Below are 25,820 nucleotides of genomic sequence, written 5' to 3' on the forward strand. Positions count from 1 at the left end.
TGTTTTCATCAGCCTCTCATCTCACTGAAGAGCCAGATCGTTTCTCCTGGCAAATAACATGAAATCTGTAGCCAAGCCAACTTACGGTTTTGACTTTTCAAAACCTTGCCAACGATGTGCAGCCCTGAGGTCTGGCCAGGCCTTGTTCATCTGTGCTGGCCGGCTTTTGGGGCAAGAATATTCCAAAATAACACGTCAAGTGCTTTGACAAACCCGATGCTGCTGTGCCGGGCATCCCACAGGCTCTCAGCAGGTGGATTCACTCCGGTGACTTGCAAACCTCCCAGCACAAGGTGTGCGGCACGTGTTCCCTCTGCATGACGCTGCGTATTTATTCACAGCCCTGTGAGATCGGCTGCAGTGCATTTTCATTCTGTGTATTGTTCTCTGGGGCTGGTGATGCCATCGCATTGTGCTGAGTTTTTAAGAGTGCGAGCAGCACTGCTGATGTGACTCCCTGGGAGCCTACTTTCCACTAGCCCGGGATAAAATTCAGTGGTTCGTTCTCTGTCGGACGTACACGCGTGCAGGGAGACAGGCACGCCAACAGCGATGGGGTTAGTATAGCTGGGACACTGCGGAGCTATGCAGGATTCACCCAGCTCTCTGGTGATGGATGGGTACTCCAGCAATGTGCCGGCCTTCCTCACCAAGCTCTGGACGCTGGTGGAAGATCCCGAAACGAATCACCTCATCTGCTGGAGTACGGTAAGTGCAGCGAGTGCCGGTTGCCACTTGAAGTGCCTTAAAAGGTGTCTAGAACCGAACCCTATAAAAATCCAGGCTCTTTAAGAGTGAAAAGTTTTTCACCTTGCTTCAATCTGTGGTCCCCAAAGTTTTCTAGAAAAGATGCAGAGCCCTTAAAGGATTTAGCTGATGTTTGTGTTACTTCACCAGGATTTCTTAGCAGCCTCTCTCAAGTGCCTTGGAAGTAGGCAGCAAATTGCCACATCCAGCCTTCAGACCGCAGTCTGAAGCCTATGGCTTAACCAGATCTCAGGTTTGCCCCTTAAATTATTTAGCATTTTTCAAGGGCTTTACTCAACTTTTCATCTAGGCTGTGTGATGGTTGTGGTGTGTTTTGTCTGTATAGCTCCATAGTGATAGATTGCTTTGTTTTGGCTTCTTATTTGTCACAGGGGTTTTAATATACTGAGTGAAATCAGAGAATAAAAATGATTTATCTGTTCCCCTGGTACAGCATTTTGAAACCACATTGTATTTTTGACCTGAGTAAGACTTGCTGCAAATAATGTCATGATTTGTCTTCAGCAGGGACTTAGAGAAAATAAGTGTGCATAAACTTGTTCTCCAAAAATAAGTATCTATAACAAGAGGAGATTTAAAGGGAGGGAAAAAAAAAAGTCTAAAGCAGTCTTTTTGCCATGTGTTTTTGTCAAATATGGTTTTCGAATAAAACTTGGGCTGGAATTTAAGCTACATTTTTATCCAAGGGAATGTCTGCTTTCCAAAGCTGGTATCGCATGTCCATACTTCCCAGAACCCCTAAGTTTTCATACTGTGTTTAAAACAAGGACTTTCAAACTAGCAAAGATTACCTAACATGTATAAATAGCCCCTTCTCTGTTACACGCACATTATTCCACATGTTGGTGTTAGGTTGAGAGTTATTTCTCACCTCCCACACTATGCTCTGCTTTCCTGCAGCCTTACACAGGCTTATAGCTACCTGCTTGGGTGAAGCTTTTAGATCTAAGGCTCCCACGTTGCAGCCTTCGACCCATCAGTGGTGTTGGAGCTGAGGAGTTGTATGTGTCTGAGATTTCTGGATGTAATCAGAGCTCTTGGCAAATAGGATGTGTAAAGAGCAACTGAGTAAACTGTGGGTCTTATAGCCTGAAGGAGCAGACATGGAGGGAAAACATGATAATGCTTTATATGTAAAGTAAAAGCTGGTTTAAGGCTAAAAAGAAAAGTCTGCCTTCCGTGTCCATGGCAGACATGGGGACAAGAAGTAATGACATTAATTTTTGAAGTGGCAGATTCAGTTAGGAAAAACTCCTAGGTAATTCCCAGAGGGTCTGTGGCCCATGGGTCTGCCAAAACCAGGTAAGACAAGCATCTGCCAAGGCTGACAGGCTGTAGAGACAGTTTTGCCTTGGACAGAGAAAACTGTTGAAGTGTCTCCCAGCTTGTGCTCTTACGATGTAAGACAACCAGGGCACGGCTGCCGTACGGGAACATGCTGGCACGTGCACAGTGTGTCAGTGAACACGCAGCATCTCCAAAGTCTCTTTGCCTGTAGGGCCTTTCCACTCTCCTCCTCTATCAAAAAACAGTCCGATGTGAAACAACCCCAAGCTGACACATCACTTGGCTGCAGGTAATGACACCGGACACAGCAGGAGGGTGACAGTGGCTGTACTGGGCTCTGCCAACACCACACACACCCTGGCATCTTTAGCTAGCTACCCCTTAAAACTCAGCTGCAGCTGAGTTGGTAAATCCAGCTCAAATATGTGTTGCTGTCTTTGCCCTGGCAAAGGCTTCTGCATCTTGCCCGTCCTTACCTGAAGCAGTGATGGGCTCGGGCTGCACAGCTGGGCTCCGCAGGCAGCTCTGAGCAGCTCTTCATTGGTTCACCAAAGCCAATGTAAGCCCCTAGAAGATACGGTTCTCTGCAAGTTTACAAAATGTTACGTGCACCCCAAACTCCATGTTCGATATCATAGTTCCTCCAAACTCCCCTGGTTGTCCCCATCCATCCAGAGCAGAGATGGGATTTAAGGAAGTCCTCCTGTCCCCATATCCTGGAGACACTCATGCTGTTAAGGTCAGGGCTTCAGAAAAGACTGTCTCTAAGTGTCAATTGCAGATGAAAATTAATTGCCAATTCTTCTGTCCCTTGAAAAGGCCATGTGGATTTTTGTTTGCAAAACGTTTTGGGACAGCTTCAGTGCACTGTGTCTCACAGGCCAGCAAGGAAAGCACATGGACTGCAGCGTGCCTGCCCCTGTCAGTGATCCCAGTTTGCTTTGTGTTGTTTTGCAATCACAACTCCTGGTGATGCAACCTAAAAAAAGGATATTTTATCCAGTTAAAATGCATGTTGCTAGCTTGAGCTGTAAAGTATGACAGTTATAACTTGTATGCTATGCTCAGCCAAGTTTGGGGTTGCACTTGTGGCTGTATGTTTCAAAAATAACCAGGAGAAGTCTGTAGAGCTTCTGCATCAGTGCAGTATGTCCAGGGATGATTTGCTTTCTTGCCTTGCTGTGTTTCTTGTGCTGTGTCTCCGGGCAGTGCTCCCTCGACGACTGCTGTGCTCTGAAGCAGAAGGGTCAGACCTGTGCGAGCAGACTGAGGGTTTGTGATGGTAATTTCCACTTTCTAGGACCTTCTTCAGACACCAGTCTTTCTATGAGGCCCACACAAGAAGGGGCATGAGCTATGAGCATTTTGGATGTAAAGTCTTTAGTTTCGTTCTCTCATCCAAGGCCCTGAACCAAGCAGTGGCAAAGCTCATTCAAAAAGGATCAGAAATGTGGTCATAGAGGACTGGCTGTACAAGGACTGAAAGAAGCACATCATTCACTAGAAGTTGTTGTCAGTCTTCTCACCTTCAAGGTGACAATTCAGAGCATGTCCTGCTGTAGGCCTCAAGGGAATCACCTCCTCCTGGTCTCCCCTTGTGGTCGAGGTGTTCTGACTTCCCCCATCCTTCTCGCCTTTGCAGAATGGCACCAGCTTCCATGTGTTCGACCAGGGACGGTTTGCCAAAGAGGTGCTGCCCAAGTATTTCAAACACAACAACATGGCCAGTTTCGTCCGGCAGCTGAACATGTGTAAGTTCAAACCCCACTTCCTCGTCCATGTAGGTCCCACAAGACACAGGGAAAGTGATAGAAAGCTGGGGTAGTACAGGAAGCATGGAAGAGAATTGTAGATAGAAATGCTGAGAGTTCACATATACACGTATATGTTGCAGATTTTGCCAAAGAGGACCTTTCACTTAGATCCCAGGAGAGCAATGTCCTTCTGTATGAAATTTCTGTTAGATTCCATCATAAATTGTGGCTAAGAAATTTCAGCTACTGGGTTTTCTGCTTCCCTTCCATCAATTTGATCACCCATTATTATTTCTTTACCATTTCATGCTGTATAGGACTTTATCTAGCAGCCTGATACTGTGAAACCTACTTCAGAAACTGCTTTTCTTGAGTGTAGCATGCCCAGAGCTTATCTGTTCTCCCGGCCCTATGGCTGAACTAAGACCAGGCAGTATTTCTCCCTGCAAACCTCACTAATGAGGTATTTTCATCCCTTAATGGAGGTTTAGGTGTAGCTGTCAGACACATCTAGACCATATTTGTATTAAACTTGGTTCTTTTCTGATAGTTTTCCGAAGTACAGTTTTCTATTGATGACTAATTCACTAAGTTCCTTGGTAAAGTTTTCTCTTTGCTATTTAAGCACACAATAGCAGTGATGTAAATGAGGCAGTTTAGTGGTGTAGAAAGCCTTTTAGGACTTCAGAGAAGTATCCAAAGTAGATTTCCATCACCCTTGATGGGGCAGGAGGCAGGGAGACATTCACCCACATGCTCTCTATGCAGATGGCTTCAGGAAGGTGGTGAACATCGAGCAAGGGGGGCTCGTCAAGCCTGAGCGGGACGACACCGAGTTCCAGCACCTCTGCTTCCTGCAGGGCCACGAGCACCTCCTGGAGCACATCAAGAGGAAGGTGAGGGGATGCCGGGTGGAGGGACACATAGGGTGGGACCCCCTGAGAGCCCCTCAAATGGTGCCTTGGGGGCTGAGGCAGGAAGGCTCAAGGCGGGAAAGCTGAGGCAGCAGCAGCGACCCCACCCTTCCAGAAGATTCCAGAAAGGCTGTGCGGTGCTTTTTGAAACACCCAAACATTTGGGACATCAAAACATCCAGTGAGCCCCTCAAATGGTGCTTTAAAGGCTGAGGCGGGAAGGCTCAAGGCGGGAAGGCTGAGGCAGCAGCAGTGCCCCCCCATACCCTTTCTGGAAGGTTCCAGAAGAGCAATGTGGTGGTTTTTGAAACACCCAAACATTTGGGATGTCAAAACATCTCCTAACAGTATGCCCCAAAACTTAATTAATGCTCTGTGTGGAGATGTAACTCCCTTGGTTCATTTTTAAACCTACTGTCTCTTCTAATTTGGTTTCCCCTTGGCTTTCTGCTAGGAGAGAAGCAGCGAATACTTGCGTCCTGTTCCCCAGATGTCTTGAGCAGAAAATGCCATGCATCTTCCCAAGCAAGAGCCTTTTTGTGGCTGTCACGGTGGCTCTCCACCCTGCACCTAACCCTCCTACATCCGTTTTTTTGGGGGAGATTGACCAGAACAGCATGCTATAATTAACACGTGGTCATTACATGGATTTCTATTACCACAACTGCTTTGCTCTCTTGATGATACCTAAAATACTTGTTTGCTCTTGCACCACGGGCCGGCATGCTGTAGACTGCTCAGCACAACTGCAAGATCACCTTGTGATCTGGTTTCTAACGTGATTTTCATCAGTTTTTCTTTTGGTTGGTTATGGTTTTGGTTTTGGTTTGTTTGTTGGATTTTTCTCTGCATTGCTTAGTGTCACGAGATCTTTGTGTAGTGCTCCAGACAGGCTTGCTTTGCACCACTCTCTGGATTTGAATCATTATCCTCTTTTCTAGATAAGTACAACGTATCTCCTGGGTCTCCCAACACCCATCTCTTGTTGTTTTAGAAGCAGTAATCTACTTCTGCCATCTGCTTGCTGCCTTTTAACAGGTTATTAACCCTCTCCTAAGGAACTGTTCTCTTACTGAATTAGCACATTGACTTCAGAAAGGAACTTCAGAAAAAGCATTCTGGTAATCCAACCATAATATACCAGTTTGAAACAGTTTCTCCTGTTTATTCCTATAAAGCACAAGACTGAATTCAGGATCTCTATAGATTAAAAGGAAATAATTAATCAAATGACCTAGTTCAATTTTTCCCTGTTCCCCATAATGCCATTTTTTCCGAGTTGACTTGAAATACATCCCTAGTGGAGAATATCCTGCTTCCAACTCTCCATATGAAAGCATTTTTCCTGCTCTTTTCTGTGTTTTATTCCATTGGCCCGTGCAGTAATACCCAGACACTTGTGAATGTATTGCTTGTCCCAGTGTTTCAGCACATCAGAGCCTGGCTGGTAGAAGTCCTGCACTCAAGCCACAGCAATGACTGTGTCTGTCCACAGCCCTTCCTGTGTTGGTAAAATTCACTTTGGACTGTTTCTTCCTCAGGTGTCAGTAGTGAAAAGTGAGGAGACCAAGATGCGCCAGGAGGACCTCAGCAGGTTGCTATATGAGGTACAGATACTGAGAAGTCAGCAGGAGAACATGGAGTGTCAAGTGCAGGACATGAAGCAGTGAGTTGAATCCTACTCAGGCTGCTTCTTTTTGGGCATTTGCTTCTCGAGAGATGTTGGTCTTGGGGAATGCTTGAAAGGAGGAGCCTTACACACCTCCCTCCCACAGAGCATATACTGAGTCAGAACAATCTTTAACTAAGAATCTCCTCTTTGCTTCGTCCTAACTTTGAAAACATGAGTTTTTGTTATTTATGTATCCTCTTAGCAGTAAGCATGAACAGAGCAAATGCTGACGCAGGCATATATCTTAAGACTGTTGTGCTAGCGCCTGATGTATCTAAACAGCTGACCTTCGTTTTAGTCATAGGGACTAGATCTGTTGACACGACAACATGTAGGATTTCAGTGCAGAGTTCCCAACGAGGTACAAAATGCAAATTCATCCTCAGCCTCTCTGTCTTCTGTGGAAGGTAGACATCCATATTTTCCCTTTATAGATGAGGTGAGCACAGAGAAGGCCATACAGGAAGTATATGCATATTCTGGGGACTTAGATAACTGTGTTTCCTCCAGATAGAAATGATGGTAAAAAGAGATATATAACTCTTTCTCACCCCTAGGAGAGAGAGCAGTGGCAGATTTGCAGTGGTGCTCTATTCAACTGTTTAAAAGGCAGAAATCTATCTGTCATCCTCAACATCCAAAATATAGGCCTGACCTAAAGAATATAAGAATACTAGAGTGGTTGTAGTTTAGATCACTGGACCCCTCTCTCTCTGAAGACTGCATCTTCTGACAAGGCCAAAATTGTTGTGTAAGAGCAAGACCAGGCATATGCAGTACTTCTAGCATGCAGTCACCTGACCCTCCAGCTGTCTGAGGCTGGGATTTTCTGAGTCAGACACGGTCACTAGGAATTTATGAAATGGATAGCGATTTATAAATCATACATCTGGAGAGGTTTTTGTTTGCATCGAGAATTTTAATTCTTATAAAACACTTAGATTTTTTTTTTTTTTTCAAAAAAAAAGAATTTAAACAACAGGGTTCAGAAGTGTTTTTTTATAATGAAATCTGAGATTTGTGTGTTGTTAGATGAACCCAACATCCCAGACCTTGAGAGAACATCAGATACTGCAAAACTTCATTGCAGTCCAGCACCTTAAGTGCAATAGCTAAATATTTTAATCCTTCCTCAGTTTTTAATGCTGTTGTAGTTTAACCCAGCTGGCAGCTAAGCACCACACAGCCGTTCGCTCACCCTCCCCTCTCCCTCTTTGGGATGGGGGAGAGAAACGGGACAGTGAAGCCTCTGGGTTGAGATAAAGACAGTTTATTAAGATGGGAAAATAATAATGATAATAATAATAATAATGATAATAATAATATCGATAATAGTACTACTAATAATAATGTGTATGAAACAAGTGATGCACAATGCAGTTGCTCACCACCCGCTGACCGATGCCCAGCCTATCCCCGAGCAGCTGGCCCCCCCATCCCAGCCAGCCAACCCTATATATTGTTCAGCCTGACCCCAGATGGTATGGAATACCTTTTTGGCCAGTTTGGGTCAGCTGTCCTGGGTCTGTCCCCACCCAGCTCCCGCTGCACCCCCAGCCTGTCCTCCACTTAGTGTAAGCACTGCTCTGCAACAATTAAAACATCAGCTTGTTATCAACACTCTTCTCATTCTAAGCCAAAACATAGCACCCTACCAGCTACTAGGAGGAAAATTAACTATGCTAGCTGAAACCAGGACAGATGCATTCCACACTTAGCATATGTGTGAAATCACATTGTGAAATCCAGGTACAGCGGCAATAAAGAGTATTACCACCTAACAGATATGTAGCAAAAGGCTTTATAAATTGCACGTATATGGGAGGTTTTGCTGACCTGTCAGTTTTGGTACATCCATACACTCTTGAGATAAATTCACTGGCAAAACCTTTTGCAGCACAGACTTGGCTGGAATCCAGGTTTAGAGGCAGCACAGCAAATAAATGCTGCATCTCCCTCATCCCACCTCCTGGGACTAAACGTTCAAGGCAGCCCATAACTCCCATGGGTGCTGCATTTGCAGACAGAAACCTGGGCCTGTATATGCTCTGTGCAATTGCAAACTGGACATAAAATGTGCTAGAGGAAATTGGTGACTCCCATTGATAAAGTCACTACATGCGTCCTAGTTCAAGGCTCTTAGATATGGAAGCATCCCTTTAGCTACTCTGGTGACACCCAGACGTGCCTTTGTACCTCCACATGCATGAGGTCCGAGCAGGCAGAATACACAGAATACACATTCTCTATGTGTAGGATCTCTTGGTCTTTGGGAACAATAGCAGAGAGGCTGGGCTTTCTTTGCCCCACTAGGAAGAACAGTTGTGATGATCCAAATCATCCAAAATCACAAATTTGGCCCTGTTGAAATTCTGAGTTTGGCCTAAACGTTCCACCCAACATGCGTCCTCCCGTTACCCTCCCCTATTTATGCTGACTTCTCTTTATTTGTTTCTCCTCCAAGCTTTGCTCTGTAGTTCTGAAATGGAGGAAGAACAAGGAAAGCAATCCTGTGACCCTGGGTGGGATATCTGGAAAGTGCTGCCAAGTGCTGCAATGGTCCCAAAGTGAGACCAACTTGAGACCAACTTTGCCGAGTTGGGCCTACCGTGTATCATGGCAGCACCATGGGCTGTTGGGCGGTTTCTGTGCTCAGATAAAGTTTCTGTTTCACTTTCAGGCAAAATGAAGTTCTTTGGCGAGAAGTTGTTTCTCTCCGGCAGAACCACTCACAGCAGCAGAAGGTGATCAACAAGGTAGTGGTTGTATAAATTCAAAACTCACTTGTACTGCACAATATATGTCCTCCTCTGATTCGTCTTGTCCCGTAGTCTTCTCCATGCTCTGATACTGCAGTATATGTGTTTTCCCTTTTTCTAATTGCATGATGCTCCTGCTTGTCCCATGGGTCACAAAGCATAAATTACACCCTAGAGCAAAAGATTTTAATTTCCCTGTCAGACCATGCTGTGATGTTAGTAATCACTTCTCTGTCCAAGCCCTGAGCAAGAGAGCACAGCTCTCACTGTTTATCCTGTATGAGACCACCCTTGTTGTGGTGGTACCAATGCCTTTTGGCTTCCCTAACCTTTCTCTAACCTTTTGTACAACAGAGGAGCCTCCCTGTGCTGCCAGCACTGAGGCTGCAGGCCGCAGAACTGGCTAGCCATTTCCCCAGGGGGAACCTCCAGCAACTGTGGCATTTTAAGGGAGCCATCTCCCTTGATCTCTAGCATGACCTGCACAGAAGAGGCCTCTCCAGTGATTCCCAGATGGTGCTGATGTGACTGAGCACGTCACATTTCCCAGTCCCTCTGAGAGCCATGTCCTGACCTTCACGTGGCATCACAGTCATAGGACTGGATAGAAATGCATGAGGCTATCAAAGCTTCCTCCAGCTCTGAGGCTGGACCAGCCACACCACTCATTGCAGAGGCATTTATGCAACTCTATTTTGTTACATTTAGCAGTGAGTAAGAGGCAGCTGTGGTATATTATATTAATGCTCTCTTTGTTAGGAGGTCAAAGCAGAGTTCAAGCTGACCCAGGAATATGTTGCTAAGTGATTCCTCTCCAAAGCCATCCTGCATCGTGTTTGTTGTCTGGTTTTATCAGCACTGACCTTCACAGGGCTGAAAAACTCAAGCAAAAGAGCTGAGACCCCCATCCAGGGTCTCCCCTAGAAGTTTCTGTTTTAACTTGCAAAGTCTTTATTACATTTTCTAAAGCTTTTTATAAAAGGCTCTGAAAACTTTTACGAAGGCCAAGTCTAAATCCAGGCCTAGGAATGTTTGGTTGGGTACTTTACAGACGTGTTCCCAGGTTGGATAGTGCTTGTTGGTGTTCTGCACGCACAAGAGTGGAGAGAGCAAGCGCTGATCATGTGCATCTAGCTGCCTTCACACAAGGGGCTGTGCTCATTCGAGAGTCCTGTTTCAGGCTCCGGTACCTCCTGCAGTTTGGCTCCCATATTTCGTGGCTGCTCCCAGCTTTGGGGTGGTGTCAGGAGGGAGGAATGTGTGAGATGAGAGCGAGGAGTGCTGAATCACTCTGCTGATTAACACCGGACTGTGATCTCTCCTGACAGCTGATTCAGTTTCTGTTTGGCCAGCTCCAATCAAACCCTAGCGGCGCTGGGATAAAGAGGAAGCTGTAAGTACCCTTGTGTGGTGCGCACACGCTCACGGGTGCATAATGCTGCCCCCTCGCTAAAAGCACAAGCTCAGCTCGGCCAGGCAGGCGGTCACCGGACCAGGGCACCATGGTAATGGGGAATGAATGGGCTGAACTGCCGAGTCAGACCTGCTGACATGCCCCATTCAGTGGTCTTTAGAGAAGCACCGTGTCAGCTCGTGACCTTTCTTTGGGGAATACAGTGTGGGATGGGAGATGGGAACACTCATTAGTGGGGGAAGAAAGGGCAGGACCCCAGTGCTGGTCCCACAGGCACCAGTTTTGCCACTTGTCATCAGCAGGAGCAGGGCTGGGCCTGGCCAGACCACAGGCACCTTTAGTTTGGCCCACAGTCACTGAATGAGGTGTGTATCTGACACAGGCTTGGTGACCTTCAGGAACCTGCCTCCAGTTCCACCTTTATTACTTTGTGGCCTTAGGCAAGTCAGAAACTTCTCCATGCCCCAAAGGAGACATCCCAAGAATTGCTGCTCTAGGGGGTTGCTTTTCTTTAATCAGTGTCCTCATTCTTTGCTGAAATTTCATGTCAGGATTGTAAAGGAAACAAAGGATTTGATGAAGGAGCCTGTAGTCTGTCTGTACAAGTAAGCTGGATACACTCACCTCTGCCTGTGCACTCTACCAAGCCTTCTGGAAGGAATATACACTGCTCAGAGAATGGTAGCAAAGAAGGAGGGTCAAGGGGAGAACATCAACTGCTCTGGCTCGCTGAGGTTCATGAGTGAAGAGATTTTCGTCCTGTAGAATGGGGAGAGCAGAGAAATGAGATGCTAGATCTGATCTCTGATTTCCATGGTCAGTGCCATGCAAGAGCTTTGCAGCCCAAGAAACATCATAGACCACTGCTGTGAGGAAAAAAAGTAAATCATTAGTGAGAGACTGGGCTGAAAGGAGCAGAAGAGCACAGAACTACTTGCACAGCAAATACATTGGCCTCCTTATAAAGAGGGATCCTGCTGATACAACCCCGCTGCAATTTGCACAGTGTTGTGCCTGTTAATTGAGTTTCTGCTTCCTTGGAAGCGTGAAGGGCTGTCCTCAAGGCACCTTAGTTCTTATGTCTATATCTGCACCGTTAGTGCTTTATCTTTCACAGTCTTGCTTTCCTGCTTCTCTTTTAAATGCCACCAGGAAGTTGTATCATGCAGCCCAGAGCAGCTGGGCACAGACCAGAGGAGTGCCAGCTGGTAGCTTTGGACAAGATGGCTTGGTCAGTAGGTCCTACAGGCACTCCTGACCTGGGAGGCTGTTAGCTGGGTTAGGCACCAAAGTATTTTGGTAACAAATGTTGGACAGGGAGGTTCATTTGCTGCGCATGGAGCAGAGAGCTGGGCACTTGCGAAGTAATTGTCACAGAGCTGGCTACGATACCTTGGTTTGTGCTGAAGAGTAGCTTATGCCATAACAAGGTCAGTGTCAGGATGATTCAAATATTCTTTCTCATTCTTTATCTTTGGTTAATGTTATGGGATAGAAGAACGCTGTTAATCAGCACTGAGTCCTGCTGTGTAATGTATAATCCCTTTGCTGTGGGATCTAATTGCAGTCTGAGCAAACCCGTAATTTCTCCCAACGTACCTGGTTCCAGTGTCTGTAGGATGAAGAGAATTAGGATGTTTTTCCATCACACCTGTTAGACGTGACTATAGAAAAAACCTGCTGACTTTCCCTGATGCCCTCAGCCAAAGTGCTGTCTTCTAAATGGGCGCTGAGGGTGCTTTTCCTGACTGTGGGTCAGTGGGAGGAGGAGAGGGATGTGCTGGGCTGCTTTATAGGATCAGCACAGCAGTAACAACAGTGGGTGTGAAGCAAAATCCACCAGTTCCCAGTTTCTCTGGGACCATCTTGCAGTGCTGGTAACATCTCTATCACAATAACAAGTATGAGGAAGGGCGGTGCCATTTTGAGGCTTCTCCTGGTTTCAGATTTTTACTAAAACTTTTTTTTTTTTTTTTTGGATTGTGGGTCCAGGTATTGCCACCTTATCTGGGAAACAAGTAGTGCTCAATGTATGTTATTGGACTTGCCTCTTTCAAGTAAGGTCTAAAAAACCCAGATCTTCTCTTCTCTGCATGGCTGTTAAAGACCCTTTTTAATGGTGACCTCCTCCAAGACCGCTGCTTCCCTTCCTTCACTGTAACACTGAACAAGAGCATACCTTACACCTGAGGAAAAACACAGTACCCAGGGGGAAACAGCCCTTGGCTGAAAGATGTTTCTTGTCTGGGCAGTCATTGACCAGTCAGTCAGTACAAGCTGGGAAAACAAACCTCTTGTTTCTCTTTGCAGGCCTCTGATGCTCGACAATGGGTTGGCAGCTCCACAAGTGTCCAAGTTCAGCCGACATTTGCCTACGGACCCCCTCCACGACCCCTATTTCATACAGTCGGTAGGTTTATTCCAACCTCCAGGCTTCAGGGAATTTCTTTGGCCAAGGATGGGAAAATGTATGAGGCAGTAATAAAGACTTCAGAGTAAAGAGTTTGCAAGAGTCTGGCAGTGAAGAAGAGGAGAGAAGAGGTCTGCAAGGTGCAGTGACATTTATTATTCCTTTAGCTCCTCATTTCCAGGGAGAGAAGGGTGCTTGCACATGCTCATGCTGCCATATTCTGTGGCTGGTGCAGTATGAGAGCAGAGCAGTCTAGGCAAAATGTCAGGCATGGCAGAACCTCTCAGTAGCTGACATTTCAGTCACAGTGCTTGTTTTACACCTGCACCTCTGTGTAGTTGGAGGAGAGACCAGAGGAACTTATAAGGTTGTACAGTGGGTAAGAGCTTTCTGCGTTCCTGTACAGGGAGGGCTCAAAAGCAAAGGCGTGAACTCTCCCTGAGATAGGGCCCTGTATTTTGCCTGTTGCCACAGAAATCAGTGATAACTTGGGCTGCTTTTTTTTCCAGTGAGCTGCAGCCCTGTAGCAAGCAAGGGAATGGCACTGCTTTCAGACAGGGTTCCAGGACAGGGTGCATACTACCATCCAGAGCTCTTGGCCAAGACTTTTGGAGGACAGGGCTGGGTGAAAAGTTTTCTCTTACAAATCAGTAAGCTGCCTCTCTTCCTTCTTGGGCAAGCGGAGAACCAGCTGACTTATTAGTGCTCTTTACCACCACAGAAGGATAAGTCTGTATTATTTTTGCTTTCCTCTTAGCCATCGACAGAACCTGCCTCTTGCTTAAACAGCCCTGCAATTGTTGGAGGACCCATCATATCTGATGTTACGGAAACATCACCATCCAACATCATAAATATGCAGTCCCCTTCTGATAACGACAGGTAAACATCTTTGGGTTTTAAAACGGGCAGAATTGGGTGTGGACAAGAGTAACTTCAGAAGAGTGTTTCCTGGCTCTAATTCTACAAGATTGTGTCTAAGGTGCAAAATTCTGTGGATGTGATGGAATGGAATACTTTAAACAGAATCACAGAATCATCTAGGTTGGAAGAGACCTCCAAGATCACCTAGTCCAACCTCTGACCTAACATTAACAAGTCCTGTACTAAACCACATCACTAAGCTCTACATCTAAATGTCTTTTAATGACCTCCAGTTCGGAATGTGAATCAGATTTTCAGAACTAGGTAGGCTTAATAACAGCATGACGTTTAAAACAAAGTCATGGGTTTCATGCTGATGGGTTTCATTCTGAGAACTTCTACTCCCTTCCTTGGGAAGTATTCCATGTTTCTTTATATTTTTGTTCTCAAGACAGTGACTGTCTGGACTTTCTCAAAGAATGAGATACCAAATTTGTTGGGTTTGTTGAGAGAAAGAGAGGGAGGAAGTTTTCTCTTTTCTTTGACAAAGAAACAGAATCAAACTGTACATCTTTCTGCTAATGAGAACAGAAAGGTTGCATCACAACTTCCGATGTTTGACAACTTTTCTGTGAAAAGGTCCCAGTAACTTAAGAATTGAATGCAGAGGTATTTTAGTGCTTATCTCTTCCTGCCACGCACATTCAGTGTACTTAGGGCTAGTAGCAGAATAGCTACAACTATGTCAGTGGAAAGTAAGTAGACAGATGAATCATGGAAACAGTTTCTCAGGCGTAGAGGCAAGGCAGCTATACCGTAGAAATTGTCTGTAAATCTACCTAATAATTGAAACCACAGTCATAAAATTAGCTTGAAGCATATAAGGAGCTCCAGATAAAAAGAAAAAAAAAAAAAGAAAAAAAGAAAAAAGAGCATGCCGAAAGCCATTTCTAAAGCAGATTTTTTTTTAATATAATCTTCAATTTGCTTATTTCAGCTAATTACTGAGTGCCACCTGGTGGCCTCTGATCTGTGCTGTCTGCGAGGCTCGTGAAGAGAATCTGAGCCATAATGAGTTCAGGAGTGTGGTACTTGCTAAATCAATATGAGCTTCTGGTAGGAGTTTAGGATTCATAAGATGAAAAGATGATCTAAAAAAAAATCCCAGGAGGGCTTTGTAGTGTCACATACCTCCCACATGTGGGACATGTCCACGTGTTGTCTTACAGCAAAGCTAGTCCATAAGTGCTGTAAAATATTTTCTCAATGTGGCTTCCTGTGCACAGCGCCTCTTTATCTGCATGCCATTGTCATTTTGGCTCCAGTTGTGCAGCTTCATAGGGAGCTGTAAAGTTTCCTGCAGGTGGCACAGGGTAGATTTTTACACACAAAATTGGAATGTTCAAACCTTTGATATAACATGACCTTCTAGGAATAACATAGAGTGCTTCTCCCACTGAAAGAAGGCAAACCTCTGCTTCCAAACAAGTAAATGATCTGGCTGGGACTGTCAGATTTTGATAGCCTCTGTCCCAAATGCTTCCAGGCCACAAGATCCTCTCCTGTGTCACTAGGATCTTTAGGGAGCTTTCTGGTCCAGTACCAACCCCAGCATGGGGAGGTCTTTCTGATCCCATTCCTGTCTTTAGGGTGAAGGCTTCTGCTTTTCTTGGGTCACTCTGTAGCCCAGTGACCATTTACCTGTATCAAGTCTAACACTTACCTGAGGAATGATGAACACATGAAAGTGTATTTTCCATATTTTCAAGACAGTCTAATTGAGTAAATTGATTATAACCATGACGGATGAAATGAGTGAAAGTATTCCAGCTGAGCATCTTTCTGATATGCCTCTTTACAGCTCTGCTGTAAAACGGACCCCAGGATGGGCCCCTTCTAGCACTTCTGTGGGTGGATGCCCAGCCTTGATCTGGTAGTTTTAGTCTTCCAAGCTTGTGTTTGTCTGCTGCTTCTGGCTGTGCCCCAAAAACCTGCTTCACTCCAACAGAGCCCTGTGCATGCACATGCTGGAAGCTTGGTAAAATATAGCTGCTGATCCCATGCTCCTTGGAGATTTTCCACCAACACTGACCTGCCTTGGAGATTGCAAAAGGGAAAACAGGGTTGCTGGGAGAGTTTATTTGTCTGTCTGAGGAATGGAAAGACTTCACGGGGCAGTTTGAGAAGGGGAGACAAGCCCTCGTGCTGTTGCCCTTCCCAGTAGAGCGAGGCCTTTGTGGAGCAGACGTGTGCGGTGCTGTCTTGTCTCTGATGCAGGGAGAAGTGCCTCATGCTGATCAAGGAAGAGCCAGTGAGCCCTGGAGTGAAAGCCAGCACCGAGCCTGACGTGCCAGGCTGCAGGGCCTGCCCCGAGCCCCCTGTGCTCCCAGTCGCCATGGTTCAGTCTGTGCTGGAAGGCAAAGGCAGCTGTGGGGCAGTGCCCCCAGGGACCTCGCAGCCACCGGAGAGAAGAGGCAGAAGAGCACTGCTGGACAGGTGAGGGGAGCGAGGGAGAGCTGTGGCCCTGGGTGTTTCGTGGCCCCCTCTTCCCATTACCAGGGAGTTGGGTAAATCAACGAAATTCTAAGGAGGTTGATTTTGTCACCTCGTGCAACCTTGTGAGCTCCTTCCTGGCCCCATGGCACCTGCTTAGGGGGCTCTTGAAGCCCAGGGGACAGTTCACAGGGATAGGGGGCCTGTGGATGGCTTGCTTGAAGGCCCCAGGAGAGTGAGAGCTGTCAGAGCATGCACATCAGCCACGGGAACAGGAAGAGGCTTTCTGCAGTGAGGGGCATTTGCCCCAGGTCTGTGTGAAAACTGGAGCCCAGACCAGCATCCATGTCTGCTGAATTGCAGGCCACTGGGCCCCATGACATCCCCAACAGCTCACGATGCCTCTCGTTTGCCTTGCTGAGTCTTCAGTTATGGAAACTCTCACAGAAATATTTGTGTCTGGCATACCGATACACAGGCAGCGATGTTAGGGTACAGTTCACCATCACCTATACTATCGTAGGGTGTATAGGTGATAAAGCAGCAAAGAATTTGCCCCAGATGTGGGCTTAAGAAGGAAATCCTTTGCTCCCTTGCACCCTTTCTTTTCCTATTCTATGCTGGGCAACCAGATAGGGGCTCTTCTTTTTAGTCTGCTCTCCCTTTGCATCTCCTGTCACCTTTCCAAGGTGCCTTTCCTCAGTCAGTGCTAGATCTGCCTTAAGGGGGCAGCCAGTCCTTTTGGCACCATCCCATGGGCCATGTGGTTCTGGGGAGGTACTGGAAGGCTGACACTGTGAGAAACTGCAGCTTCCCCATCTCTGACTGAGAGTAAAAACCTGTGAAATTTAGCTGGGTTTTCTGGGCTTGTCTGCTTGAGGTGGAGAGGCTCAGTAAAGTGCTAGGCATTCCAAGGCATGCCTTTATTCAGGAAAAAAAATAATAAAAAAATCATAAAAATAATAAAATCAGGAAATAGCAAGTGAGGTCACACACAGGGATGGAGAGCTGGGAGCTTGTGTTCACTGAGTGCAGAAGTCTGTTACAAAGGGACAGAAGTTTTGTTATTTTGAAGCCAGGGCATGTACGTATCTTGCATATGAAGAGCGGAGAGAATGATGCCCTCTTGCAAGGGGGATTAGCACCGTGGTGGATGAAATTAGTTAACTACAGAATATGTTCCTGATAGCATCTGCATACGGTGTAAGGAGAATTGGGAGGAAAAAGCAAAACAAAACAAAACAAAAGTTATCAGAAAGGTGTCTGCTTTCCTTTGGGACCTACAGAGAACCAAATTCCTCTTTCTGAACCCCATTGGCCGCTTAAAAACATTTTATTAGAAGAAAAATCACTTCTTTTTTATTTTAAAGAGTCTGGATTTGAAGAGAAATGTTTATAGTTTTGGGGGATTAAACACAGCGGGGTCTCATGGTTGCTCCTTTAGCTGAATGTCTCAGGTACATGCCTGCTGGTAGAAGTCACTCCGTTAAAAGCCTTTAGTTAACAATAATTTAGCCATCTTGGACCCAGGATGATGGGCATGTAGCTGGTTCTGGATCCCAACCACCTCTCTCGAGGGATTTCCTCTAAGGAAAGCTTTAGTTTTCCTAATCTTAAGGAGATTTGTGCAGACTGCCCGTCCCCAAACCACATACATCACCCAGGACAGGAGTAGTCTCACTCATTGACCATCAGCCCAGTCTCCTGCATGCTCTTTTGGGTTATATTTCTGAGATTAATCCAAGTGAAATGGCATAAACCCAGGCTGACAGTGGGCTCTTGTTTTTCTAACTGTGGTTTAAACATAAACCTCACGTAGGAAGGCTTCTCAGTCCTGCTTTCTCTATGTATCTATGCAAGACTCATGCGTGGCAATGTTTTCCCTTGTCTTTTCTCAGAACAGATATTTCAGACCCCTTGGAGGGCACCGACTGGAGTTTGGAAGGGGTGCAGCTGCTGCTACGGAGCCAGCAGTACGGCCTGGAGCCTGCCAGCCTCCTGGACGTGAGTGCCAGCCCCTCTGCCCGGGCAGCAACGAGAAGAGTTGGGAGGGAGCCAGCGGTACCTTCGCAGTACCCAGCGGTACCTTCAGGCTGTAAAACAGATGGACCGTGAGGCTTAGTCTTGCGCAGCCTTGGGTGGCACTCTAACTGTCCCAGGCTGCCAAAGAAACAGAGCTCTTCTTTGAGCTGCTCATAGGAAATGGCAGGATTTCAGGCTTTAAATGATACTTTGGAAATTTCTTGTGGAAATGCATATATTTGAACTTTTAGGAGCACGAAATGGTGCATTTGGTAAAGGTAACATCATGAGACCCACATCCAATCCAATTGGTAATTGCTTTGGCTGGGTTAGTTTATTTTTTACATATTCTGCATCTTAGATACTTCTAGATCGTGCTCATCTTTACTACATTCCCCTTTTCCTCACATTCTGGGAAACGCAGCCAGTGTCAAGTTCTCTCTGCTAAGATCTTCTTCTGTCTGCAGTTCTCAGGTCAATTTTGTCTAGAAATGGATGGTGACTTTTTTTCTGAAGTGTGTATGCAGATACGTAAAGATTTAATTCTCTTTCACTCTATCTCTTGTACATACAGTTAGCATATGAAAGGTTTTTGCCAGTAATCAAATAACTCTGTATGTAGTGAAAGAATCTATCCATTGAGAAGACGCTTCAGATGCAGGCACACGGCAAACTTGCATGGATAAACAGGGATGAAAAATCCTAAAAAAAATCAATCTAACTTGCTTAAAGCCAGTTCTAAAGCACCTGTGATTGATTTTGAGCTTACAGAAAGCTTTCCTAATGGCCTGCTCTGTCACTGGCTCTGCTGCTTTCTGTTTCTTATTTCTTATTAGGAGGTGTTTTCCTGTCACTGACACACTTTTCTCTCTCTGTGCAACTGAACGCCACAAGAGCGAGAATGAATCATAAAACTGTACCCCAGCTCAAGAGCTGTTTTTCCCAGATTGCTTGGGCTTCTCACGAAATTGGTGGTCCTTTCAGTGCCCTAATTGTGTTTTTCTCCCAACAGGTCTTTAATCCCAATTTATCTATGAGTGAGTGGAATTTGGCTGAAATGGAAGCCAGTCTGTCCCCGGTAAGAGACACGTATTTCTGAGATAATAGTTATGTAAATCTGAAGCAGTGTTTCCTGTAGGCAGAGCTTGAACTTAACTGAAGAAAGCTCATTTCTTTATAGCCAGAGGGCAGAGTGTGGTAAAGCAGTGTGAGTAAAGCATCCCCTGGGGTTAGGCTGAGGGTGCTGCCTTGTACTTCTCACCTGTCTTTCCCACTCAGCCAGAGAGCTGGTTTAAGAGACGTGTGTTGATGATGTCCTGGAGTCCTTGATTGAAGCTGGCTGCTCCAGGCCCTCTCAGTCTGGATGTTACTTCCTAATAATATCACAGATTCATAAAGTGCCTTTTGCTGAAGTCCTTTATGGACTGTGCCTTTACAAAGCAAAGCCATCCCCGAACGTTTCAGGAGCAGGAAAACCACACATCATTAGAACAGAAGCTCCTACGCACCCACACAGAAGAAACTAGGAGGAATTCAGTTTGATGGGTTTTGTTTGGAATTGACATTGAAACAGGCACTTCTAAGGAGCATATAATGATTAGATAAAAAAGGATTTTTTTTCTTTTTCCTGGCTTGACTGGGGGTGATTTTTCAAAGCCCTCACTGCTAACTGTGTGGGATAAAGACTTGGATGTTTCTGCCACTTTTACAGAAGTGCAAGCCAAGTGCACTCTATTCTAATGAAGTGCCAAATTTCTATGAACATTCCTCACGATAACACTCTCCTTTTTAGGTTTTGATTTAATAATTTTGATTTTAATAGGCTGTTGCATTTCCTGAGGGTTAGGAAGGAGATTCTCTAAAGGGTCAGATAATATTTGCAAGTCTTGGAAGCATGGATAGGTCTCTTTTAAAATGAAAACAAAAAAGGCTGAGAGGCTGCTGCAGCGCTGAATAGTTCAATCACTGAGTCCACTGAATTTCACAGCATGTGGTGCAGTCTGCCCCTAGGATTACATCTCCATTAGCTCTCTCCCTGTCAGATGTATCTGCCTTTGAGCACGTGCTGCTGACTGTTTCTACAACGTGCAGATGAGTTTGGGAGGACAACTGGCATTGCTGGTGGATGTGATGCAGCATTGATGAAGTGCTGATTTTCAGAAGTGGCCTAGTTCTAACAAGCTCCCCTGTCTTTGTATAATTGTACATTGTAGTTTATATTTTTGCATCAAGATGCAGCGACTCACGGTGGATCTGGAGAAGAATGCGACTGAGCTGTCATCAAAAGTGTTCAACCCATCCTTTAACAACACCTGCACAGGTAGGAGCACTGGCAGCTCTTGCAGAGGCGGGAATAGGGATGTAATTAGGGTGTTAAACATGCCAGTAGCTGTACGGGTCCTGTATTTCCTCTAGCTTCTGATGCAGAGGTGATCTCAGAGCTGCCAGCAGCCAGAGGAATGCTTATTTCTCAGTTTCACCAGGCCTGAAGGGAAACGTTCAGCTGATCTTTTTCCCCCTTAGTGACTGATGAAGTGTGTCAGTGACCTTAAGTATGAACCTAGAAGTGTTTGCCTGGTCTTGGAATAGTGATATATTATTATTTTCACGTGTATTAATCTGGACTAGACCTGGAAGAGAAGCTTTTGAGAGCCTTATTCTTATGCATAGCCACCTGATCCCACCCCAGAGTTTTAAAGTATAGTTCAGGGACTTCCAGTCTCTGCCTTAAGCTCAGCATCTCGCATGAGCAACAAAGGCTTTAAAGCCCAGCAATACTGGAGGGAATTATTCAGCATGTTGGGGCTGAAATGCACAAGGGGTGCATCCCCTCTTTGCAAAGCCTTTCTTTTCCATGCAGTGGTACAGTGCTGGAATAATGGAGCAATCAGCAGGTGTCTCCTTCTGCAGAGGTGAGGAAAACCAGACAGTTCTTGAGTGAAGGCGAAGAGAAGCTGCTTTTGCCCACTTCTCCATGCCTCCAGCTATTTGGTCACACCTCTTTCACCTCTTGTGAGGCACCTCACTATTCAGGCAGAACCCAGCTAGGTGACCCACAGGGACTCCCACTGATTTCCATGGGCTTCAGAGTGAGTCTGTCTTTGACTCAAATGTTTCCAAGCACTTTTTGCCTTGAATGAGGTCCCTCACCTCCTCTTGCAGCTGTGGTTTGCCACTTTTCGGTTCTCCTTCCATAAGAGCTGGTAGTATGCCTTCCAGAAACTGAGCTTTTTGTTATCTGTTTGCATTCCTAGGGAAAGATGTCGTTCTGGAAAGTGCCCAGCAGTTTCTCACTGATCGTCAGTCCGTCTTTGGAAGTGACATCATCAGTTTGCCTGAAAATTCATCACTTTATGTTCCACCTGAAAATATGGCTTCCTACCTGTCCTCTGTGGGCGTCCAAGGGGATATCCCCTTAAACCTGAGCTCTTCCACTGACAACAACCAGTGACGTAGCTTCCAAGACATCATCTCCCTCCCACCCATCCAAGCATCCACAGGTTTGAATGTAAAGAAACAAAAGTGACTCAGAAACCCACAAGAGAGTTATTGTGACCTTTCTTTTTGAGTAGATGGAAATGGTCAGTAGTTGTTGCATTACCTGCTCTGCCCCTGGACTTCAGTGTTTGTCCGGGATAATGATTTTGAAACAAAATGCTGCTCCTGGTGCTTGCTCCTATTTGGGGCGAGAACTCGGTAGGAGCTGTTTTTCTTGAAAATGCTTTTACAAATTTCAAACCTTCTACGAAAATTTGGGTGACAAGTAGCTTGAAAGTCCATCGAGGAAATCCTATAATAAAGTAATCCCTATTAGTGTCTGCAATGGCATACTGTTGGATTTTACTGCGGCAGCACAGATCAGCTAAGAGATGCATGACCCTTCTGAATGTGTTTTTTTATAAGTAGGAAATTAATTCTATGTGCCAGATCAATGCTCTGAAATTATTCTCTTATTATCCATTTTCAGTTTTTGATGGGATGTGCTTGTGCCTCTCCCTTATCTTCCTGGGATGAGCTAGGAAAATGAAGATCCCTCAGGGTGTGCAGAAGATAGTTTTGTGAGTGACCTCTGCAAGAACGTGTCTCTGGCCCTAGGGGAGCTACAGACCATTGCAGACCCCACAAACATCCCATCCTGAGTTGAGAGGGTTGTTTTTCCCCCAGTTTATTTTCTCTAACATAAAGGCAGGGCACTCCATTCTTTAAGACAGAATAAGGGGTAGACTCTTCTGTACATGCAGTTTTCCATTTTCAAACAGGACTGAGAGGGCGCAGTCCTGGTTTAATGATGGCTGAGTATTTCATGTCCAGTCTGATGACATTTTTCCTTGGCCTTGACCTGTTCTATTTCCCCTGAAGATGTGCCTGTTGGTTTATTAACGTTTGAAATCTGATGAAGCAGTTTAATTGATTGGAGCCCCTTTTTAGGAGGACTCTCAGCTGCAGGTACCTGCTTAGTGTAGGACAGAGGCAGAAGGGTTAGTCCACCACGTCCCACTACCTTTTCTTCTGGCCTTTGTGCATTTGAGACCAGCCTCCAAAGGTTGAATGAATCTTCCTCTTCCATGTGGTTTCTGACGACTGAGTTTCTCAACAAAGCAGAGCTTTGTTTTTTTATGCTGTAGTTCTAATGAGAACATATTATTTATCTCAGTATCCTCTAATTGAGTTGCTTTTCCTTAAGAAAGCCACCCAAATGCAGTTAGACCCAGGAAATTCACCTAACTCAGGCCTTCTAAGGGCTTGGACAGGGAAGTATAAACCATGCCAATGTCATTTGAATAAATGTTCTGCTAACTTCCATTGCCATGGTGATTCTTGGTACTAAATCGTATTTCTGAGCATCTAGAATGGTCAAGCAGCATCCACGCAAAAATGTAGGATGAATGCAAGCTCAAATTCTCCTTAATAAGAGATGCATGTTTTAAATAGACTTCCCTGTCACAGCCCATTTCTCCATCCATTTCTCAGTGTGTGAAAAGTTCAGAAACACTCACTTCTGAGCCCATTTCTTCCCAGCTAGCTACTGTGTGCTGGGAGCTCTGTCACCACTGTAGTGGGACAGACTTTGCAGAAGTGATGTTGTGAGAGCTTCTGAATTAATTCCATCCACTGTTTTTGTGTTCAGGACTAAGGGAAAATTCTGGCAGCCCCATTGGCCTAGTATTTAGATGATGTTCTTGAGTGTAGCATGGACAAGGTTTCCTTTTTGACAGATTTTGCTTAGGAAGCTCATCTAGATCAGCCCATTTGCCACTGTATTTTGTCATTTCCAGCAATGGAAACGTGTTCAGTTGCAGTCTGTTTGCTTCTTTTCTCAAAGGAAATTGAAAACTCTCTGGTGTCTCTTATCGCCAGATGGAGTATGTTATCCCTGTTCAGTTTTACATCCTTCTTTGAACCTTCAGACACTAGATTGCCTTAATGTTAATGCTGAATGTATTGATTCCATAAGGTATTTTGAGCAGATGTATAACTTCAAGCTTTTGAGCAGTTTTCCTCATTTTTATCAAGTCTGTCATATGCCTGAAGTTGGACATGTGCTTGGGTGTCTTACTGGATTGTCTAGTTGTGGGTGAAAAATGAACCATTTAGGAGAGCTACTTGTGAGTAGACAAAGGCAAAGCTCAGTCAACGAGGGGGCCTGGCACCATCTTAGACTGCAGCATTTTTATAGGGGTAAGTGGCAGGCTGTACTCACTGCGAGCAGCCACTCCTGGATGGTTCCTGGGTTTTTCTTTAAGCTTTTTGCTCTGCTATAAACATGAGATCGGAGATTGGTGGAGTGAGGGTAACCTCCAGGAGCAGCATTCAAGAACCACTCCTGTGAAGAAGCAGGCTTGTGTTCCTTGGCTTTTTACATTGTTAATTTTACTTGAAGGTGATGTGCTGAGACTGTGTTTTTGCACTATGCTGTACATTTGTAAAGTTTTACAGAAAACACTAATTAAATATGTTTCCTTTTTCTCATTTAGTCCTGTTCTGGCATTTCTCTCACTACTTTCTCCCTACCCCTTACTCCTCTCCTCCTTCCCAAGTCCTCACTGGTAAGTGATAACAACTTCCAGAAATGGAAGAGATTCATTTGTGAGATAAAGTAGGGCCCACTGATGGACTGAGATCGCCTATGTTAAAAAACAGGAGCTGGAGAGACCTAGCATGTCAAATGAGCAAGCAGATGAAGTTTTTAGTCAAAAACGCTGGTCAGTGTGGGTATATTTGACATAAGGTCAGGCTCAGAGTAAAGAAATCTGTAGTTCCTGAAATCTGACCAGCAATTTTGAATATTTTTTTGTCTTGATTTCAGTGATAGTAAAAGCTCAAACTTACCTTTTTTGTTCATTTGTTTGTTTCAGTGTGTTTTGACAATAGGCTCCTTCCTGCTTATTTCATCTTAGTAAAGCAGGGAATGTCAAGACAGGCAGTAAAAGACACAAACTTGATGTGACAGCTCAACAAGAAGATGGGTTTCCTCATCGCACTGTGAGTCCGCAGTTCACTGCTCTGCTCTCTTGGGCTCAGCAATGTGGCGCTGTTGGAGCGGTATCTGAAAATGGGTCACCGTGCTCTTCTCCCATCCTGACCTGGCGATGAGGCAGGCTGCGACAGGTCCCCTGTGTGATGCCTGGCATGATTTCAGCCTGTGCTGACAGAGGTGTCAAAGGCACAAGCCCTGGAGCTGAGGCCCCATGTTTGAGGGGGCTCGGCACCAGCACAGGCAGTCAGGAGCCTCCCCCAGGCTGCTGCACGTGCAGGCAATGCAGAAGGTGATCATCATGCTTAGTGAAATTGCATCCTGCACGTGCTGACCTTGCAGTTCACACTGTGATGTGAAATCCTCTGTGCACGCACAATGTACAAATACATTTTGAAAGCACTGTGGAAACAGCACAAAAATACACAAGGCAACGGCCTCAGAGTAGAGTTTATCCATCCTTCTGTCAGAGAAGGGAAGCAGAAATTTTTGAGGACTGCGATCACAAATTTTGTTGGAATAATTTACAGCTTTATAAAGAAAAGATTCTTGTGAAGACACTTTAAGACAAACCTGTTCTCTACTTCAGAAGGGGCAGAAGGAAAGAACAAAAAGGTGGGGGAGCAAGGAGAAGGAAGCCAGTTCAGGAGTCACTGCTGTCATCTTCCATTTCACTTTGGCACAAAACTGCCATGGGAAAATAAAAGAGAAGCTAATGAAAGCGAATTCCTTTGGTCTGCTTATTAATAGCAAAACTGTCTACTACTGACTGGCCGGCTATTTTTATATTTGAAATCCAGATCCTGAGACGTGTATCACACAGAAAAATAAGGAAAATGCCAGACATAAGTAGATGCTTCACCACAGATTGCCCTAAAAGGTAAAAACGTTTTTCATTCATGGATGCTATTTACACATCTATTTTTGCATAAGCCATTACGTCTATGAATATTAGATTCTTAAAATGTCATTAGAAGCAATTGTGATC

General features: G+C 45.3%; 1 protein-coding gene across 2 annotated transcripts; it reads left to right on the forward strand.

Annotated features, from left to right (window-relative positions):
• Positions 1–132: 132 nt before the first annotated feature.
• Positions 133–25,660, forward strand: HSF4 (heat shock transcription factor 4). 2 transcript variants are annotated; one of them, XM_068693513.1, is made up of 13 exons: positions 133–708; positions 3,698–3,806; positions 4,578–4,705; positions 6,265–6,389; positions 9,076–9,151; positions 10,483–10,547; positions 12,879–12,978; positions 13,736–13,860; positions 16,120–16,338; positions 18,234–18,339; positions 19,370–19,435; positions 20,590–20,677; positions 21,612–25,660. In XM_068693513.1, the coding sequence occupies exons 1-13, from the start codon at positions 586–588 to the stop codon at positions 21,806–21,808; spliced, it is 1,527 nt and encodes a 508-aa protein (XP_068549614.1). In that variant the 5' UTR covers positions 133–585; the 3' UTR covers positions 21,809–25,660. The 2 variants fall into 2 exon arrangements, with proteins under 2 accessions (XP_068549614.1, XP_068549615.1); XM_068693514.1 differs by having other exon boundaries at positions 20,571–20,677; positions 21,612–21,749.
• Positions 25,661–25,820: the final 160 nt, after the last annotated feature.

Source organism: Anas acuta, chromosome 10, assembly GCF_963932015.1.
Source record: "Anas acuta chromosome 10, bAnaAcu1.1, whole genome shotgun sequence".
Taxonomy (NCBI): domain Eukaryota; kingdom Metazoa; phylum Chordata; class Aves; order Anseriformes; family Anatidae; genus Anas; species Anas acuta.

Coding starts and splice junctions, on each gene's coding strand:
- HSF4 (XM_068693513.1), top strand. CDS start 586: ATGCAGGATTCACCCAGCTCTCTGGTGATGGATGGGTACTCCAGCAAT. Junction 4,706..6,264: donor TGGAGCACATCAAGAGGAAG/GTGAGGGGATGC, acceptor TTTCTTCCTCAG/GTGTCAGTAGTGAAAAGTGA. Junction 10,548..12,878: donor GCTGGGATAAAGAGGAAGCT/GTAAGTACCCTT, acceptor TTCTCTTTGCAG/GCCTCTGATGCTCGACAATG.